Raw genomic sequence first — 13,212 nt, 5'->3', positions numbered from 1 at the left:
TTAAACTCTGCCTTGGCCCTGCACCGGGTAGGGGATGATTTACAACCCCTCTCCTCCCTTCTCCTTTTTCCCACTGGAGCCCAGCTCAGAGGAGAGGGCAGTAAATAGCCCTTATTTACAGCCGGCGTGCTCTGGTGACAGCTTCCCTGTGCAAAGGGTGCAAATCACCCACTGCAGGGTGGGGCTGTGCTGGGCAGCCCAGGAGAAGTCCACAGCGGTGGGAGGGATACACAGACACTGCTGATGCTGTGTCCCCTGCGAGGCCGAACCCACTGTGAAAGCCTCTGCCTGGCTCTAGACACTGCCCTGCACAGAGCGCCGTGGGCTGGCCCGAGTGGAAACAGGGATCCTCCACATACTCCCCTGGGAAAGGCAGGAGGATTCCACAGCACCACGGCAGGGGCCGTGGCTGTTACAGCATCACGGGCCTCATAAAGATAAGCTGCGGAGTCGATCTCCTGGAAAAGTCAGCCTCGGGTTGAAGCTATTATGGCTGCTCATAAAACCATCCTTCATCCTCAGCTGCTTTGCCTGTGGCCCGTGGGGAGGGGTCCCCTTTGCTGGCTTGCCCTGGCTCCAGCAGCATGCCAGCTGGCTGCAGGCAGGATCGGTTCATGGCTGTCCTGGCAGGCGAGGGCTGCACCCTGCACCCACGTTCAGTGCCTGGGGCAGGGCGGGAGCTCTGGGCATACCTCTGGCTGGTTCCAGGGCAGTGGCAATCCCATCCCATTGAGTCCCCCACAGCTGGCGGGAAGGAAGTGACAGCGAGGAGTGGGTGGGCATGAGGCTGGGGTTCAAAGGAGGAAAACCAGGAGATCCTCATTACTCCAACAAGGATAAAATGCCCCTCACCAGCCGCCTGCCTCCCCCCATAGCCTAACACAGCTCTGCACTGGGGCCGCTGGGAACATGAGCCAGAGAGGCCAGACAAGGGTTTGGGGACTAGGTGGTTGTGGCTGGATCTGGCCCTTGTCCGAGGCCAACACCCGCATGGCCCAGCAGTAGGGTCGACCAGCTGCAAAACCTGCTTATCTCAGCATTTCTCAGCTCAGGCTGCGCTCTGCACGCTGAATGAAGCCTCCCAGCCCCGGGGGCCAGGTCAGCTTTACCCCACAGGGCAGCTAGGGGCACAGAGAAGAGCAGATGTGTCCACAGCCACCCAGACAGGAAGTGGCAGAAGAGGAATTAGAATGTGGCGTTCCTGGCTTCCACTCCTGTGCTCCAGCCACCAGCCCACACCCCTGCCACACTCAGGCCTAGGGAGCCCTGGAGCCACAGGACGAGGGGCTGATGTCAGTGACTCTTGCGGCAGCAGGGCGGGCGTGGTGACAGGCTGCCTCATAAACAACACACGCAGGGCCAGATCCTGAGCTCCTTAGCCTGAGCCAAGAGGAGAGGGGAGCTGGCCTGTTCTGCTTTGCGTCGTCCCAGTGTTGTACGTCCCTGCAGCAATAAATGACTCTCCTCCCAGATGTTAAGGGGCAAGGAGCTGGGAGCTCAGCTCTGCTGCTGCCCTCGTGTCCCAGGGCACTGGTCGTCATTAGCGCCGTTGGGTTTGGGGTACCAGGAGCTGTGGCCGGTCCCCTCTCTGCCCTGCAGGGAAATGCAGGGACTCTCTGAAGAGGCACAGCCCATCTCTGGACAGCATGGGCCGCGAGGACACCTCACCATTGGGTCCCTCCTCTTCCCCCAGTGACCCTGCCCTGTCCCCAGCAGAGCAGCCTTGGATTTCCAGGGCCTGAGTCTCCTCCCACTCATGCCGGTTTTGCACCCACGTTACCCCAGTGACTTTGATGGAGATATTCCCGACCTGCACCCTGAAGGCAGGAGCAGAACCAGGCCAGGGGTGGGAGAGTGGCAGAGGCCTGCTTGGGGCTAATTTTCAAGCCTGAGGGACACCAAAACCCAACCTGAGCCTTTTTCAGACCCAATTCGTGTCAGGACCACCACCTCATTCTTGGGGCTTCCCACTCCCCATGCCCACGACCCGTCTCTGGCTGCCTCCTGCCTGCAGGGTCGCGCTGACGGCTCTGTGCCCCGATGGCTCTGTGCCCCCTGCTCGGTGCACGCACGGTGGAGCAAGAGGTGCAGCAACTCCCCTACACGCTCCCTCCACTGCATGCCCGGGCTGGCAGGAGCGGGACACGCAGCCACCGCGGTGCCGACCCCCTCGGCAGGAGGAGGGGAATCGCGCTGCGCCGGAGAGGGTCGGATAGTTTCCTGACCTGAACCCCTGTTGTTTTCCAGGGCATTCAGGGAGCAGCATGAAGCCCTGCTAAGGACGGCTGGCCCCTGACTGCCAGTTGTGGGTGGCCGTGGGAGCCTACGATGGGGTGGTGAGACTCAGGTTCTGCATTTGGGACAGACAGTGTTATATACTCCTGCCTGGGGGGAGTGTGTGGGAAGACCGGACCGTGAGAGTCAAAGGGGGTTTGAGTGGTGGAGGGGGTGGGAATTTGGAAGGCAGCACGTCCCCCTCTGCAATGAGCCAGCCGGAGTCATTTCCAGACATTTATACCTCGTGCAATTGCTCTCGCTCCAGTCCAATGGATCGACATGACAACGGTCATTTGACTGACAAGATATCCATTCACTGCCTTCTAGCGGCATCCTGCGCTAGCTCCCATCGCCTCCCACCCCCGGGAGTGCGCAGGATGTCAGCAAGGGCAAGATATGGCCCCAGGTTCCCAGGACACTTCAGTGGCCAAGCCTCAGTGCAAGTCAACGTTCTCGTACTCCTGGTGGTCGGAGTCCTCCAGCTCGATGGCAGGCACCAGGTTGTAATAATCCACTGCCTGGCTCATGTAGAGCTTCTCTCGGTCCACCGAGTCCTTCAGCACGTCCGTCACGCTCACCGTCTCTGCTTCCAGCTCGCTGCCCGCCAGTTCTTCTGCTGCTGCCACCACCGGGGGTGCCCCCTCAGGGCCCGTCTCCAGGTCGAGGCTCCCATCGTTGACCAGCACCAAGGAATCGTCCAAGGCCCCTAGCTTGATTTCCACCTCTTCGTATAGGTCCCTGTTGCTCCCCAGCAGGGCGGTGGAAGGCTTCAGCAGGATCTGGTTCCTCAGCAGCATGTTCTTCTCGCTCTCGGTGGGGGCAGTGGGCAGCTCACACTGGATGTAGTGGTGATGCTCTGCCAGCCCCTTGCCACCGTTCCTCTCCGTTGTGGCCAGGTGGCACTCCGGACTGCAGCTGAGGCCATAGCCCGTCTTTCTCTTCTGCCTGCAAAAGCACCAGGCGACCAGGGCTAAAATGACCACCAGGGGCAGGCAGATGAAGAGGGCGGTCAAGCTGTGTGCCCGGCAGAGCTCCTTCTTACCGATGTCTCGGATGTCCATGCTGCGGTAACGCTCAGGGGTGCTGCACACCATGACAGAGCCCTGCATGTCCCCGCTGGGTGGCTCTCGGGGATACTTCTCCAGGTCACTGAACAAGGTGCAGGTGCAATCCCAGCTATTGTTGGAGAGGCCGAGCTTGGTGAGAGATGGCTTAAAGACACTGGAGGGAAGGGAGGCCAACTCATTGAAGCCAAGGTTAACCTCTTGGATTTGGGTGGAAGCTCTCAGGAAGGATTTGGGCAGCTTGTGAAGCTTGTTGCTGTCCAAGCGAAGAACCCTCAATCGGGGGGCGTCTTCTAGGAAGCTTTCTGGAAGCTTTTCCAACCGATTGTGATCCAAGTGCAAGATCTCCAGCATGATGGGTGCCCCGGGCGCATTGACAATGTCCAGTATGCCGCAGTGTGAGAGGTATATCTCTCTCAGGCCTGTTACTCCACCAAAGAGGCTCCAGTCTAGGGAGCGAATTTCAATCCAGGTGAAGTTCAAACAGCATGTCTGGAGGGCTGGAGCGGCCTGAAAATCAGAGAAGGCCATGACTGTACTGCAGTTGCAGGCTTCTTCCACAGTTCCTAGAGCAAGTCGCGCGGCCAGCAGCAGCCCACCCCACAGTATGAAGGTCCACAGCTCGTGACCTAAAGCAAAGAGGAGAGGAAAATAGATTCGTGATTTCTTCTGGGTAAAAAGAGGTTTGTAACTAACTCACAACAGTTCTTGTACAAAAAACACCAATCGCTGAGTAAGCCTGCAGTTCGATCCATTTAATGGATCAATTTAACTCTTGGAGAACAGTTTCTCTCTTCAAAAACTTTCCAAACTTTATCAGTACAAGATTCACTTCACCCAGGCCTGAAATGTAGCTGTCTCTCGGGGGGAACCCTGCAGCGTACAGTAATTCTGCAAAGCAGCTTAAGATAGGAAGTGAAAAGGAATCCAATCTTAACTGAAATAGAGGGAAACAGCGTGCAGGTACTTCACAAAGGCCAACCCTGCTGCTTTTATGAAACGTACCATGGGATCTTTAACGACAATGAATGTTCAGAGCCTCCATTGTACGTGTCATTGGAAAGATGGCAGCCCCCCAGCAGCACACCACCCCCTATTGGCAATGCATGTTTAACCACTATCATTATTTATAGGTAATTAGAGGGATATACTATTGGTCTCATCTCCCAAACTGCGCCACCTTTAGCATCTCACATTAAAACACCCTGCAGCAGGGGAAAGGAAAGGGTTGGGGTGACCCCCATCCTTCTTTTGAGCCCTAAATATCTGTGACCCACTAGCATCTCCCAGTTGCATCTGGCATGAAAGGAGGGAAGAGGTGAGGGGGAACTGGCTGATTGGGAGGGACTTTCCTTTTTCAGCCACTAACTAAATTCATCCAGCTGCTATAGCCCCTTCCCAAGAATGAAACCATCTGCCCCCAGCACATGGTGGCCATCTAGGACTTCCTTCTGACCGAGCATGAGATCCAGGCTGATTCTGGCAGGCAGCTAATGTCAAGCTGCTAACACGGTTTCTGAAGCAACCCAGCCCTGGCACAAACAAATACGGGCAGGAGCCCTGCCTCTGACCTGGTCAGATCCTGCTGCTCTGCAAAGAGTTACCTGCACTAGGTACTCAGCTCAGCGCCCAGGAGCACTGGGGAACACCCTGATTACACCCGCTCCAGAGGAGAGCAGTTCCCCAGGCAATGGCTGGGCAAACATGAGCTCTTGTACTGAGAAGGGGCGTGCGTTGTTCAAACCAGAAAGGCGGCGTGTGGGAATCATCCTCCCTAGGGCACAGAGATTGACTGGATACCCATGACCCTGCAATACTTGGCCAATGAGTGATCCAGATTCCTAGGACCAGTGCCCTGGGGTCGTCGGCATCTACGCTGCACAGACAGGACTATGGACTCAAAGGGATCATCCACACACACAGTAAATTGCAGAAATATGCCAGGCTGAGTTAGATCCTGATGGGAGTGAAACCTTTGGTTCCGAGGAGTCTAGGATTTCAAACTCAATGCCCTCCACCATCCCCTCCAGCAGGTCCAGAGCCCCAGCTATCTGCCTTTTCCTTTTGTAGCAGCCACATAAACTCCTTCCCATGGCTATGGCCATTCTTTCAGGGAACCAGCTGGTCTGAGACCCTTCCGTTCACACCAGTAGTTGGAGGCATCTCTCCAGGATACTTCCATAAAGCACAGCTACTTCTCTGAGGGTCAGCCAGCCAGGGCTTCCCCACACAGCTTATAGGGGGAAATCCTGCTCCCCTTCTTTGGTGCAGAGGGCCTTCAATACAGTGGAATCAGTGTGATCCTGCTGCTTAGAGCCAGGAGCACGATATGGGGAACTGCATAAAGGGATCTGCACCCCAAGAGTATCATGGATTGGGGCTCCCTACACCCCAGCACGCAGGCGTTAGGGCGTAGGGGCAGGGATCTGGAACAGGTGAGCTCTCCTCTGGAGGCAACGTCATGCTGTCTGCATGTGCAACACCAGAACCAGAGAAATTAACAAAGCCCGTATAACAAAAGGCCACCCAGGACTTCAGTCTGACAGGTCTGACCCCAGTGACCCAGAGAAGAGCTCTGGGTAAGCTCGAAAGTACGTCTTTCTCACCAGGCAGTTGGTCCATTGAAAGATATGACCTCACCCCTCTTGAATCTCCAATATCCTGGGACCGACACCACTGCAAATGGGTCTGACCCTACCTTCTCTTCCACCCCAGGGGCTGTTAGGGCCGTGTGTAGCTACCCCAGAATGCCCTGCTACGTACAAGCTGCCAACTCAGCGGGCATAACTTTGTACTGATGGGCCACAGCGGGGCGTGGGAAGGGTTGAAATCTAGATGTCAGGCATTATGCAGGACAGATCAATTCAGTGAAGCTTTCCCAGCATGACAAGCTATGCCAGTGTTGCTGCAGGATAAGAAAAAGTCAGCCCCACAGGTCTCTGCCGGAGAGCGGGTTCGATCCACCCACGAGGCAGCTGGAGGCAGGGTTCGGAGTTGTACTCGCTTAGCTTGGTTCCCCTCGTCTGGAGTAATCGGCGACACCTAGTGGGTCCTCTGGTGCATTGTGATGGCTGTGGGGCTAGGGAGGCCCTGCCTGTTTCCCCATTTAAGGGTCAGATGTTTACTGACAGGAAGCATTCAGGGGGCTTGGGTGACTCAGGGTTCCACCTCTAGCTCCAATCCTGCCCAGATACCAGCACCTGGGCTTCGGTACCTGGTCAGCAGTTTGGGCAGAACAGGTTGGTGGGTGTTAGTCCAGTGCCCAGGAGCCTGAGCTCCCCCCGGGTCAGGGTTGAGGTTGGCTGGCAGAGGGGTGTGTGTGGAAAGCTCGTCCTGTCGCTACCCATGTCCTGGGGAGAAGCCGGGTGTTCAGTTCCCTGGGCGGTCAGGCTGGGCCCCAGGGGAGCCCGTGCCGAGGGAGGCATCTGAATGCTTTACAATGCCCGAGATGCAGGAAAGGCTCAGGAGCTGAACTGCTGGTGGGTGAGGAGGGAGATCCTTGGGAATCAAAGCCCTAGGCAGCAGGACCTGCGGTGCATCCGCTCATTCTCCGGAGCCATCAGCACAGCCGGGGCCAGGCTGCCAGTCTGAGCGCTGGAGACAAAGACCAGCCACAGCTGCGGTGCTGATGGTAACACGAGCCCCAGGCCACGGACGCTGTTTCCTCTCTCCCAGCTCTCTCTCTGCCAGGCCACCCCAAATCCATGACTCCCTAGGCTGGTGGGACGGTGATTCTACCTGGTGGTCCTGGTTCCACACCTGCCTCTCCCCCCCCACCCTGCAGTCATTTCTCATCCCTTCTTTCTCTCTTTCCGCTCCCAGTGCTTCCCTTCTCCCTTTCCCCTCTCTCAGTTCCCATTCCCTCCCCTTGACTCTCTGCCATGATGCCTCCTTATGGCAAGGCTTGGATGCCCTTGTGCAGCCCCAAGGCACAATGGGCTGAGGGAATTTTGAGGGCATGTCCACGCAGAATGTCTCTGATACAGGCACCGGCCTGTGTCTCCAGGCCCTCAGGAGAGGTGTTCCCCAGACAAGCTAGCGTTCAAATGAGGACCTGGGGATTTCCCCCAGGCTGCCCCCCCCCATGCTTGGGATGAGCTCCCTGGAAACATCTGCAAAAGGAACTCCTTGTCCTCCTTTAAATCCCTCCCAGCTCTCCACTGCCATGATGCCTACGGACGACAGCTAAATCGCTGGTGTGCAGGGAGCCCTGCCTGTCACACTGGCCATTGTTTTCTGGGACTCCTTAGTTCACCTGTACCCCACCTGACGTCTCGTCTTACATTGTAAACTCTCTGGGGCAGGGGCTGCCCCTTTGGTCTGTCTGCACAGCGCCTAGCACCATGGGGGCCCAGTCCTAGGTGCTACGGTAATATACATAGGAATAATACTGTATGCTGGAGACATTACAGGGCCCTGGGCTCTGTTCCCTGCCATTATGCGGGACAGGAAACTCCAGCACTTTGGCCCATGTTCCGGTTACAGGCCGTTGGTCTGAGCAGGGGTGGAACAATGAACAATCTCTGCTTATCAGCCCCGCCATCCCCAGCGGAACTCCTGCTCAGCCAGGCACGCCCTGGGCACTTCCTGGCCCCTGCCCGTGACGTCGGCTTTACCTCCTCGACCTGCTCTCCTTAAAGGCCTAGGCCTGGTTTTTAACCAGGAACCTCTTACAGCTTAAACCCTGAGCAGGCCTGTTTTGGAAGACGGGGTGGCGAGTGCTTGATCGTTCGACATGGGAAAACAGGGCTCAGGTCCCAGCTGTGGGAAGGACTCTTGGGCTGGGGGCAGTGTCTCATAAGGGACCGTCTGTTGCTCAGCAACTTTCCCCTCTGCTAATTAAGAGGCAGTGTGCATGGGGTGTGTGCGTTTGTTGTGTGCGTGTGGGGGGTAGATGGCTCAGGGGACCAGGATGGGATGCAGAGACCTTCACCTCCAACTCCAGTACAGCCCGAGGCTGGGGGACATGGGACTTAAGCCGGGAGCTCCAGGTGTCTTTTGCCACTAGGTGGCTTGATCCAATCCAGCACAGGCCAATCGGCAATAATGCCCCCCGCCCCTCGCTGGTAGCCCCAGCAAAAGGCCAAGGAGAGCGACCGACACTGTCACGGCTGGCAGGAGCCCACTTGCCGATGCCCTGACGGTACCTGGCCATGGATACACCCAGACCCCTGGGGTGCCTGCCAAACACCTTTCACCGGCAGGAAATTCACCTTGAAAGCAGCTGTGGGGATGGGCTCCGAAGGGGACCATGAGCTGCCTTCCTGGTGTGCTTTTCCCACCCTGTCCTGTCCCATAAGAGAACCAGGCACCATGGCCCAGTGCTGCTCTTGTCCCCTCTGGACCGGACCCAGCAGGCTGTGATACAAATCTGTGAAACCTGAGGCTCTCCCAGGAAATGTGGGGCCCAGGGCAGCCTGTCAGCAGCTTTTCAAGGCAAGGAGCTTTCCTGGGACGGGAAGGGAGAGCCAGTGGCAATGCTGGAAGCCCTCTCAGCCATGAAGGCATGTCTCTTTCATTGCACTGGCTTCCCGTTTGCTAGGGCCAGGCCTGTCCCCTGGCAACGGCCCAGGGCTGAGTGCTCAGTTTGATCACCTGAGCAGGGCGCCGTGCCAGCAGCAGACTGGTCACCCACGGACGCTGCTCTCAGCGTGGAGCAAAAGCCCTCCCAGTCCCGATGGACGCCTGTGGCCTTGATGGCCCAGCTCAGCCAACACAGCTAAGACTGGCCCCTGGGATGCCAACTACATACCAGCCCCGCCTGGAAACATTTGTCTTCTGTGACTGTCCCAAACATGAGCTCTGTGCGGCTGGGACCTGGCAATGGCAGAGGTTGGTGCTGCAGCTTTCCAAGCAGTTTCCGCTGACAAACTTCAGCCTTAACTTGTATCCCCCCCATCTCCAATTTACTCCAGGGAGACTGCGTTTCATGGCAGGGGAAATGTTCCCCACCATGAATCGCTCAGCTGGTGATAGAAAGCAGACCTCCTGAAGGAAGGCTGTAGAACGACCCGGATACTGCAGGGAAGTGGATGGGAGAAGGTGCTTGTTACTGAGGATCTGGTCAGACCATCTGGGCAGCCCTCACCCGATCTTCTGTGATGCCGAGTGGCAGCTTTCATCAAGCCCCCGCACCTAGTTCTGGTTCCTCTCTGAGCACTGCCCATGAGAAGCCTGGAACTGCAATCCCCTGACCCGGGGGAATGGGCACAGAGTGGCACATAAACCCAGCAGGGTCGTGGATGGCAGCAGCTACAAGCAGCTCGCTGACACAGCAGGAAAGAGAGTCCAGCAGCAAGGGGGTATCCAGCTCATGATGATCAGCACCACTCCCGCTCTGTTCACGTTCCCTTTCTGTAGGACTGTACGTGGCTATGTGCCACTGCTCCCCAATACAGCCAGCCAGCATGGACGGAGCGGGAGAGTGGAGCCGGCTCACGGTATCTTCCCACCTGCCTCTGAAGCACCAACTGGAACTCCCACTCACTATGTGCAACCCCAGAACTGGACCATTCCGCAGCAGCAAGGAAACGCCCCTGTTCCCCTTGGCTGGTCACAGCACGCTGCATTGCTGCTCCTCTCTCGTATCCCAGGGGCCTGGGCTCTGAGCTGAGGAAAGCACTTTTGCACTTACTTTTCACAGCATCCCCTTCCACCCCACGCACACACACCCCATTGTTACACGGGCTCTGAAGAATACATGGATCTTGGGTTTACACCCCCTACTCCTACATGAGTATACATGAAAAATCATGAAGGCTGTCACCCGGTTAGAGTCAGATTTCACAGACTCTGGGCAAGATTTTCAACAGTGACTAGGCCAGGAGTTCAGAGCCGGCCTTAGGGAAAATGGTGCCCCTGGCTGCCAGGCTCCCCACCCTGTCACCCCTGGCCCCAGCTGACCCCTCCCCCCTCACTTTCTGCAGCCTCGGACCTCAGGCCTGCCCTATTTCTTGCCTCTTGACCACAGCGCCCTGGGCAGTTGCCCACCCCTAAGGCCAGCCCTGCAGGGGTTCCCAAACTTTTCGCCAGCTCGAAACCCACTGTAATTCATTATTTCCTCCCGAGGCCCCAGAGAGCATGGAGGGTGCCATTTTGTAGAGCAGAGTGGTCTCCGTGCATTGTGGTCTCACATGGATGGTGCGTGCGAGGTCCCAAAATGGCATCCTCCACACACGCGGGGCCGCCGCCACCCATCTGCTGGTGGCACACTTTGGGAAGTGCTGGACTTGGGCAGCCTAACTTGCAATTTCTTTTGAAGGGACTAGTTTTTCAAAGGGGGGTGCTCATCGCTTCCTGAGAAATAGGCCCCCCTGAGGTGTTTCAGGTGGGGCCCCCAAAATCACTAGCCACTTTTGAAAATCTTGGCCTCTAACAGCTACATTCTTGGAGCCCAAAAGACCTACATCGCTTTTCAGCAAGGATGCACTTCGCTAGTACCTTCCACCCAAGGGTCTCAAGGCCCTTTACAAACATTCACCTGTGACGTAGGAAATTAACAGCCTTTCCACCTTACAGAGACTTGCTCCAAGTTACAAAATGAGTCAGCAGCCGAAGTGGGAATGGCGCTTAATTCTGAAGGAAAGAGTTGCTGGGGCACAAGCAATTTTTTAATTTTCATAACTGATGTGGTGAGCCTGGAGGTGCCTGGGCTCTGAACTGCTAGGCCAGGAGGGGCCGGGGCTCTGAACTGCCAGGCCCTGGCACAAATTAAACAGTGCTGATGATCAGGAACTATTTTTTTCCATCTCTTCTCTAGCAGCAAAATATGCCCGCAGTAGGGTGACCAGACAGCAGGTGTGAAAAATCGGGGTGGGGGGGTAATAGGCGCCTATATAAGACAACGCCAGGAATATAGGGACAGCTGGTCACCCTAGCCCCCCCCCCAGCTAGACTGGGGCACTAAAGTCGATATTGACGCCGGGGGAAGAGCGCCCCCTATTGAGTCACCAGCCCAAACTCTGGGACACCAAACTCCTGAGAACACGGGTGGTGCTTGGCTGTGGAAGGGCGAACGGACTCCCGGCCCTGGTGGCGCAGCGGGGAGAGGGGTCTCCGCGTCGGGCAGCTGGAGGGACCAGGTGGCCCCTGCCCTCGCCGTCCCTGGTGAATGGATCCCAGGGAACGCGCAGGCCCCTGTTCCTGGAAAGCCGGGCAGCTGGACGGGCGCTGGAGAAACCCAGCCAAACAGACCCGTGGGCGGCGGGACCCAGCCAAGCCCGAGCGCACCCGCTCCCCGGCAGCCTGGCCTCGCTGCTCCGCTCGACCCGGAGCGGGCCAGGGCCAGGTCAGTCGCTCCGCGCCCGGGAGGTGCATGGGAATGCGCCCGCGGAGCCCAAGGGGGCGCGTAGTTGACGGGCAGCCGGAGGACGCCCGACCGCGCCCGGGGGATTTGGGGCGCGGGGCGCCCGGGGCTAGCGGCGCAGTGGGGCTGGAGGGAGGCGGACCCGGCTGCCGCCAGCTGGAAGTTGATCCCGGTCCCGGGACAGAGCCGCTGGGCAACGCTCACTCACCTCCCGCGGCGGGTCCCATCCTCCCGCGGGGGCTCTCCGGGGAGCCGAGCGGCTGGGCCCCGTCTCAGGTGTCCATGCCGGGCTGCGCTCCGCGCTCTCTCGGGCCGGCCCTCCCGGGGTGTGGCCCGCCCGGCGCCCAGCAGCGGCTCCGCCTAGGCTCGGGCCGCCTGCGGAAGAGAGGCAAGTAACTCCCGGCCCTCCGGGATTTCCCAGTCCCCCGCCGCCCGGCCCCGTGGCCCAGAGCTAGCCCCCTTCTCTCCAGCCCCCATCCCTTTCTCCTTCCCAGTTCCCTGCTATCCAGCCCCCTTCTTCTCCCATCTAGCCGCCCCATATCCACCCCCTCATTCCCCAGCACCCCCTTTTCAGCCACCCCCCAGTATGCAGTCTTCCTCTGGTTCCCAAGCCCCTCAATATCCAGCCCCCCATATTCTGCACTCTTCTTTCTTCCCAGCCCCCAGCGTTCTCCTTTTCCAGCTCCCGACCCCCAGCCACCGGAATTCCTTAACTTCAGCCTCTGCCTCTAGCCCCCCCAACTCCCCAGCCTCTCCCCCTCCAGCCCCTGCTAGGCTGATGTCCCCCAACCCCTGTGGAAGCGGCTGCGTGAGTCTCTGTGTGTCTATTTCACCGCCAGTGGAAACCACCCGCCCAGGCAACGCGCACAACCCCCTGACTGAGAGGGTGTGTAAACTTGAGGAGCCCTGGGGCCCCGCTGCCATCCCTATGTACACCGGGGCTCCTGGGCCAAGGGCCGTAACTAGGAATGATCGGGAGGGAATTGACAGGGGAACACTTACGTTGGGGCTTTTGGGTGTGCAATAGGGGCACTGGGGGAGGGCCTGGCTGGGACCCCATCACTTGGGACAGACCGACTGGACAAAGCACTTGGAATTGCGCTGTAGGGCCAGGAAGAGGTCTGAGGGGGTTTATCCATCTCTAGTTCCCTCCATTCCTGATTCTGGGAAATGCAGGGGGCGGGATCTGGCTGCTGACCCAAGGGGTGTCCTCCTCTCTGTGGCCTTTATCCTGCAAACACCCACTTGCTTACCTTGATGCACATGAGTATTTCTGTTGAGTTCAGTGGGATTAAGGTCTCGGTGGCTAGGTGCTGAGCGACTAGTTAGGCATCTAAATGCTTTTGAGGATCTGGGCCTAACTCCTGTGTGTAAAGTTAAGTGAATGTAAACGCTTGCAGGATCGGGGCCAAATAGATCAAAGATTTTCCTCTCCCATTGTGTCTATTGTGAATTTTCTTTTCCCCAGTACAAGCAAAAGCCCAGGGGCACTTGGAACTGGAGAGAGAAAAGAGCCCCAGGTTGAGGAAACAAAGCTAAACAAAAAGGAAAATTATTAATACGTAA

The 13,212-nt window shown here is 57.8% G+C and overlaps 1 protein-coding gene across 1 annotated transcript; it reads right to left on the bottom strand.

The window, feature by feature from the left end:
• LOC119860191 (SLIT and NTRK-like protein 1) lies at positions 1–12,024 on the bottom strand. The gene is made up of 2 exons (XM_038413572.2): positions 11,855–12,024; positions 1–3,970 (listed from the first exon to the last, which is right to left on the bottom strand). The coding sequence occupies exons 1-2, from the start codon at positions 11,871–11,873 to the stop codon at positions 2,712–2,714; spliced, it is 1,278 nt and encodes a 425-aa protein (XP_038269500.1). The 5' UTR covers positions 11,874–12,024; the 3' UTR covers positions 1–2,711.
• Between the last annotated feature and the right edge of the window lie 1,188 nt (positions 12,025–13,212).

This window comes from Dermochelys coriacea, chromosome 8, assembly GCF_009764565.3.
Source record: "Dermochelys coriacea isolate rDerCor1 chromosome 8, rDerCor1.pri.v4, whole genome shotgun sequence".
NCBI classification, from domain to species: domain Eukaryota; kingdom Metazoa; phylum Chordata; order Testudines; family Dermochelyidae; genus Dermochelys; species Dermochelys coriacea.
The sequence above is the reverse complement of the archived record's forward strand: the minus strand, read 5'-3'. Positions and strand labels throughout refer to the sequence as shown.